Source organism: Oncorhynchus masou, chromosome 33, assembly GCF_036934945.1.
Source record: "Oncorhynchus masou masou isolate Uvic2021 chromosome 33, UVic_Omas_1.1, whole genome shotgun sequence".
In the NCBI taxonomy this organism is placed as follows: domain Eukaryota; kingdom Metazoa; phylum Chordata; class Actinopteri; order Salmoniformes; family Salmonidae; genus Oncorhynchus; species Oncorhynchus masou.
The window spans coordinates 8,350,192-8,358,238 of NC_088244.1; the positions used below are offsets into that span (position 1 = coordinate 8,350,192).

At 39.1% G+C, this 8,047-nt stretch overlaps 1 protein-coding gene across 1 annotated transcript in view; it reads left to right on the top strand.

The window, feature by feature from the left end:
- Positions 1-483: 483 nt before the first annotated feature.
- Positions 484-8,047, top strand: part of LOC135527509 (neurotensin receptor type 1-like) — a 56,468-nt gene continuing 48,904 nt past the window's right edge. The window contains exon 1 of the mRNA XM_064956012.1: positions 484-1,176. Coding sequence (XP_064812084.1) covers positions 484-1,176 — 693 coding nt within the window. The remainder of the gene's footprint in view (positions 1,177-8,047) is intronic.

Consider the following 8,047-nt stretch of genomic DNA (forward strand, 5'->3'; position numbering starts at 1 on the left):
AACGTCATTTAATATAACAGGCTTTAAAAATGCAATAATGATGCACAATGTCTACTTATCAAAGAGACGCAAAAGGCACTCATTTCATGGAACGACCATTCTAATTTTCATTCAGTCATTCAAATATATCCATCCAGCGAGATATTTCAGTCATCATTTATAGACATACATGTATACCTTTTATTACATGGAATGGTAAGACACTGTTTATGAAGATTGAGTCTATTTTAGGTATTCAAAGTTAAATATCAATGGATTATAACAAAGAGAAAACGCCAATCACTGAATGGCACTCCGTCATCGCTCAAGGTTGCGAGTCCAGCACGCCTCCTCCTGTGCCAGATATAAAACCATCACAACTTTCCTCTTGGCCTCAAACCGGTACTCTCCCCTTCCCGCTTTTACGCGAAAACACTACATGTGTTTTCTCAACGGGATTTTAATATAGTGCGGTGTTTCTGTAGATGCAGAAAAAAGCAGGCTATGGAGCTGAATTTTACACAGAGAGGGCGCGACTTTCTAGAGTTACGCGCGCTGGCGCAGAAACTTCTGACTAGGGGGAACAACTACTCTCTGCGTCTGGATAACTACTCTCTGTTTGACAACGGATCGGAGCTCGATCAGGAGGACTCATTGGACGTCAACACTAACATCTACTCTAAGGTCCTGGTCACTGTGATCTATATCGCGCTCTTTGCCGTCGGCTGCTTAGGGAACTCTGTTACGCTATACACCCTGGTGACCAAGAAGTCCCTCCAGAATATCCAAAGCACTGTCCACTACCACCTGTCCAGTCTCGCCGTCTCCGACCTGCTAATACTAGTCCTCAGCATGCCCGTCGAGCTATATAATTTCATCTGGGTCCATCATCCGTGGGCGTTCGGAGGAGTTGTTTGTAAAGGCTACTATTTCATTCGGGATGCCTGCTCGTATGCCACGGCGTTCAACATCGCCAGCCTCAGCGTCGAGCGTTATATGGCGATATGCCACCCTTTCAAGGCGAAGAGCATCATGTCCTGCAGCCGCACCAAAAAGCTGATCAGCGGGATGTGGGTGGCTTCGTTCCTCCTGGCCTCTCCGATGCTCTTCACCATGGGACAGAAGTATCATGGACCCCACCGGGAGAAGATATGCACCACCATCGTGCCTCCTGTCGTATTGAAGATAGTGATTCAGGTGGGTTTGAAAGTCCTCCTGACTTCGGCGTCAATCAGTAATGGTGGTATTTTTACGCACCAATATTTCAAGAGCGGCTTGGGCAGTACATTCAGCTCTAAATAACAGCTTTCTGAAATATTTACTTCTTTCTTTTATGGGAAGGTGCCAGCACTACCTGTTGACAATTAGCTTCCTCTGTGAATAAATAAAACTCATGCAAATCAGAAGAAAAAAACAAGAATACATTTATTATTCGTTTAAATTAAGTAATAATTTTTCATTTCAGCATTTTTAACTGTGAATTTAGTAATTCAAGAAATGGGCATGTTGTATGGCTACTGTGGAGCTCTATGTAATACTGCACGCACACACACACACACACACACACACACACACGCACACACACACACGCACACACCCACACGCACACACCCACACACACCCACACAGCGAGAGAGTGGGGGGAGAGAAGGAGATAATTTTTTATTTGATTAGGATCTCTCTTAGTCCTCATTAGAACTAATCTTCCAAGAGTCCTTAAACATTAAAATACAATTTGTAATACGAACACATTTTCACATATTACACACTGTTACAGACAACTGACATATTGACCAGACAAATAATTCTGACAGTCTTATAAAATAGAGTGGTTCCTTCATCTGCCATAGTCCTGCAAATCCTTTCAATTTAGTACATTTAAATGGTTCTAAAGTACTGTTTGATGTATATATTGAAAGGTTTCTGGGTTTCTCAGATACATTATTCAATTTCTTTATTGCTCTGGATCAAAATGTTATTTTTCCTGTTTCTCTTTTCTGTCTGGATAACACATAGATGGTGGACAATCTATTCCTAGTGTTGACTGAATGTCTGTCTCTTACCAACTGAATACTGTTGTGAATGGAGTTTGGCCGTTTTAAATGGTGTACATTGTGAAATAAATTGAGAATGTTTTTTCAATTATCTTGTTGATCAATGAGCACCCAAGAGCATTGTGCATGACTACAACAGAATAATCATATCTCCACCCTACAACAGCACTTGCGACTTTGTTCTGTTCAATCTGCAGCCTCCTAGTTTAATTTAACTTGCTGTTGCATTTCCCCAGACCACAGAACAATAGATGACCTGACTCACAATTAATCCTTGGGTTGTTGGCTAAATAATCTTTCCCAGTAAATATTTAGCTATCCTTCTGAGCATGCTTTTTTTTATATACATATATGAGTTATTTGAGATGACCATGATAAGCAGTTGTTTAGCTGCACCCCTAGTAGTCTGGTATCTGCAACTTCATACATTGTTACTCCCCCATACTCAATTGCATCCCATGTTGTGTTGGTCTTTTCCTGGTGGAACAGACCAACATAACCTTGGTTTTCTTGCTGTTCAAAACAAATTTGTTCCACTCACTGATCTACTTGTAAAGCTTGGGGAACTGATTGTCTTGCTGTATAAATTGTAGTATCATCTGCGAATGTAGTAGCTTGAGATTCAGAAAAGGCGTAAGGAAGATCGTTGGTTTATATTAAGTAAAGAAGCGACCTAAGGCAGCTGCCCTGCGGTATTCCACAGTTTAAAACATGAAGGGAAGAAAACCCATGACATTGGTGGACTGTTTCCTGTCAGTGAGATATGACTGTACCCAATACAATGCTGCCTCCATGAACCCATAATGCAGTAATTCTGTTCAAAATTATTTCATGATCCACCTAATCAAATGCTGCACTAAAATCTAAAAATATTACACCTACAAACCTGCCATTATCCATAGCATTGAGCCACTGGTCAGTCATATCAAACAGTGGAATGTTTTTTGTGATAAGCGTGCTGATTGGCTGTGATCAGATCATTCTTTTCCATATACTACCACATTTGTCTAGTCACAATACCTTCCAATATATTACTGGGTGAAGGGAGTAGACTACTTGGTCGACTATTGGCTGGAGTAATGGGTTATTTTCTGTCTTTCAGGATTGGACACATGCTTCCATACATTTGTAATTTTCCCCTTTTCCAGTGACCAATTAAACATGTATTTCAGTGTAGCTGCAATCTGGGGAAGCAGCATAGCGAAGTACATTTTTTTCCCCCCATGAGCTCATAACCTGTAGATTTACCATCAGATAATGACTTACATTTACATTTACATTTAAGTCATTTAGGTTTAACACCTCCTGTACTGACACCAATGGTAGACTAAAAGAGAAGTGAGAAGTTTTTTTCTCTCTCTCTCTCATTACATGACTATCAATCCATTGGACAATAGCATGTTTGGAAGAATGGGTGTTTCCATTATAATCTCAATCAATTCAATTTCATTGTAAAAAAATTTGGCACAATGATTAACAATATCAGCTGGTTTTGTAATTGTTCTTCCGTCAACCTCCACACTAGATGGGCATTGTGACATAGATTAACCAAGTAAGCCCTTCACTGTATTCCATACATTTTTACAATCATTTTTACAATCAATAAAATCTTTGTTTTTACAAAAGCGTTTTTTTCTTCTTGCGATTTATTTTAACGACATAACTTACGTAGTGTTCTATAATTCTGTTCTTCAATTTCTTGTTCAAATTTGTCTGCTAAGACTTTTGCCACTGTATTCTTTTTCACTGGGGCATGATGGTCCATTACCTCAGTGAGCAAATCAATAAAACCTTCTGTATCGTGATTTAAATAATCCTCTCGATAAATCAGCTCCGAGGGTACAGCAGACAAATCATTCTGAAATTGCTCATGACTAAATGTTTTATAATTTCTCTTGACCACAATCCTTCTGGATTTCTTTGGAAACTTAGTGTTCATGGTTATGGCCACAATATTATATGGTCTGTCCAGCCCACTTTCATTGACAAGTTACAAATCTGTCATTCTGCCCCTGAACAGGCAGTTAACCCACTGTTCCTAGGCCGTCATTGAAAATAAGAATTTGTTCTTAACTGACTTGCCTAGTTAAATAAAGGTCAAATAAAATAAATAAATATATCCTTTAAGCATTGCAATGGTATATTACAGAAGATCAGATCAATGCACGTGTCTGAACAGTGACCCAACTCGGTCGATGATCTAGTAATGTCATTAATCATTTGTTTCAAACCACAGCTCTCGGCATATCTCATTAATTTAGTTATATTTGAATTGTTATGATCTTTCCAATTTGTATTAAAATCACTCAAGATAAATACATCTCTATTATTAATATCAGTGGCCTGGTCAACCCCAGTACATAAGTCATCCAGATAGGACACCTTAGAGCTAGTAGGTCTATACACACATCCTACCAATATGGCTGCCTGGTGAGGTGGATGTACTGGTGAGGCAGATGTACTTGAGCCCAAAGTGCCTCTATTTGACATACATTTAAGGTAATCCCTCCTCTTAAAAGGTGTTTCTGAATGTACAATGCTACACCCCCACTATTCATATTCCTGTCCCTTCTCGGTAGACTATATCTATGATTCCTGTCCCTTCTCAGTAGACTATATCCATGATTCCTGTCCCTTCTCAGTAGACTATATATATGATTCCTGTCCCTTCTCAGTAGACTATATTCATGAATGTTCATTTGTCCATCATTAACGGATGCATCCAAATGTGTTTCGGTTAAAGCTAAAATATCAATATTATTTATATTGACCAAGTTAAAAACCTCATGTATTTTGTTAGGAAGGCTACATACATTAACCTGAGCTATATGCAACCCTTTCCTTATCAAGAGGAGATCAATAGGTCATATATTCATTATAGTGGAGATCAATAGAGCATGTATTCATTATAGTGGAGATCAATAGAGCATGCATTCATTATAGAGGAGATCAATAGAGCATGTATTCATTATAGTGGAGATCAATAGAGCATGCATTCATTATAGAGGAGATCAATAGAGCATGTATTCATTATAGTGGAGATCAATAGAGCATGTATTCATTATAGTGGAGATCAATAGAGCATGCATTCATTATAGAGGAGATCAATAGAGCATGTATTCATTATAGTGGAGATCAATAGAGCATGCATTCATTATAGAGGAGATCAATAGAGCATGTATTCATTATAGTGGGGATCAATAGAGCATGTATTCATTATAGAGGAGATCAATAGAGCATGTATTCATTATAGTGGAGATCAATAGAGCATGCATTCATTATAGTGGAGATCAATAGAGCATGCATTCATTATAGAGGAGATCAATAGAGCCAGTATTCATTATAGTGGAGATCAATAGAGCATGCATTCATTATAGAGGAGATCAATAGAGCATGTATTCATTATAGTGGAGATCAATAGAGTATGTATTCATTATAGTGGAGATCAATAGAGCATGTATTCATTATAGTGGAGATCAATAGAGTATGTATTCATTATAGTGGAGATCAATAGAGCATGTATTCATTATAGTGGAGATCAATAGAGCATGTATTCATTATAGTGGAGATCAATAGAGTATGTATTCATTATAGTGGAGATCAATAGAGCATGCATTCATTATAGTGGAGATCAATAGAGCATTCATTCATTATAGAGGAGATCAATAGAGCATGTATTCATTATAGTGGAGATCAATAGAGCATGCATTCATTATAGAGGAGATCAATAGAGCATGTATTCATTATAGTGGAGATCAATAGAGCATGTATTCATTATAGTGGAGATCAATAGAGTATGTATTCATTATAGTGGAGATCAATAGAGCATGCATTCATTATAGTGGAGATCAATAGAGCATGCATTCATTATAGTGGAGATCAATAGAGCATTCATTCATTATAGAGGAGATCAATAGAGCATGTATTCATTATAGTGGAGATCAATAGAGCATGCATTCATTATAGAGGAGATCAATAGAGCATGTATTCATTATAGTGGAGATCAATAGAGCATGTATTCATTATAGAGGAGATCAATAGAGCATGTATTCATTATAGTGGAGATCAATAGAGCATGTATTCATTATAGTGGAGATCAACAAAGCATGTATTCATTAAAGTTGTCATGATACACTACATGTCACACCCTGACCATAGTTTGCTTTGTATGTTTCTATGTTTTGTTTGGTCAGGGTGTGATATGAGTGGGCATTCTATGTTTGGCCTGATATGGTTCTCAATCAGAGGCAGGTGTGAGTCATTGTCTCTGATTGGGAACCATATTTAGGTAGCCTGTTTGGTGTTGGGTTTTGTGGGTGATTGTTCCTGTTCCGGTCTTGTGTTAGTTTGCACCAGGTTTAGGCTGTTTCGGTTTTCACGTTACATTTATTGTTTTTGTATTGATTTGTGTTTCCTTTGTTCCATTAAACATGAATCTCAATAACCACGCCGCATTTTGGTCCGACTCTCCTTCACCACACGAAAACCGTTACACTACAACACAAACTCAGATTTGAACATTAAATTAAAATAGCCAGGGAGTTACTCTAGAGTCCTGATGTGTCCTCACAGCCTCTGCTGTTGTCATCCTCCGGTATCTCTGAAAAGATGAGATTGTCCCGCATTGATCAACACTGTACATCCAAGCAACGTTTCTTTAAGTTGTTTGTTCTCCCTTTGAACCACTTTGCCAGCAAATAGAGTCTACAGTACCTTTGAGCTCTTGTGTTCTCTTTCCTCAGATCATCAATCTGATATTGCCTGAATTGTAGACTGGCACGTAATGCATTGATGTCCTCTCGTAGTATATCCAAGATATCAAGTTTGGCAAGCCTTTCATTGATGTCCACATCTATATCCGTGAACCTCTCCCCACTCTCCACGTGTGCCCTCTTGGGGCTTGGTGATGGTTTTTGGTGCCATCGTTGACACCGCTTGGCCGACTTGGCTTTGGGTTTGCCTTGTTGATTGTGTTTGTTGTCCTAAACAGTGCTTGAATCCTCTGAAACCTGTGCCATGTTTCTTTGAGCTCGTATCTCTCTACGTCAATGAATCAATTCAAGCTCTTCATTGGATTCTGAATCATCCACCGTGTTTGCAGGCAGAGTAAAACTAAAATAACAAAAACAACACATGTCTTTCTGGACCTACATACATACTGTATACAGGCAGTGAGTAGATACAATTATACCATTTAAACCATTAAACCATTGAACCATTAAACCATTAAACCATTAAACCATTAAACCATTGAACCATTAAACCATTAAATCATTGCATCATTAAACCATTCAACCATTCAACCAGTAAACCATTAAACCATTCAACCATTCGACCATTGAACCATTAAACCATTAAACCATTAAACCATTAAATCATTGCATCATTAAACCATTCAACCATTCAACCAGTAAACCATTGAACCATTAAACCATTAAACCATTAAATCATTGAACCATTAAACCATTATGTGCTCATTCCTGCCTGTTATACTGAACTGTTTGCCGCAAAGAATTAAACAATTCTCGGAAGATTTCCGCTCTGCTAGAGAGAGAGGGGGAGAGAGAGCGGGTAAGAGAGAGAAGCAGAGAGTGGGAGAGAGAGGAGGGTAGAAAGGGGGAGAGAGAGAAGCAGACAGTGGGAGAGAGGGGGGAAGAGAGAAGCAGAGAGGGGGGAAGAGAGAGAAGCAGAGAGGGGGAGAGAGAGGGGAAGAGAGAGAAGCAGAGAGGGGAAGAGAGAGAAGCAGAGAGTGGGAGAGAGAGGAGGGTAGAAAGGGGGAGAGAGAGAAGCAGACAGTGGGAGAGAGGGGGGAAGAGAGAAGCAGAGAGGGGGGAAGAGAGAGAAGCAGAGAGGGGGAGAGAGAGGGGAAGAGAGAGAAGCAGAGAGGGGGAGAGAGAGAAGGAGAGAGAGAGAGGGGGACGAGAGAGGAGGACGAGAGAGATACAGAATAAGACTGAGAGATGAATACCCAATAATGAGAACATTTTTGTTTGATTTCCACACTCAACTGTTGC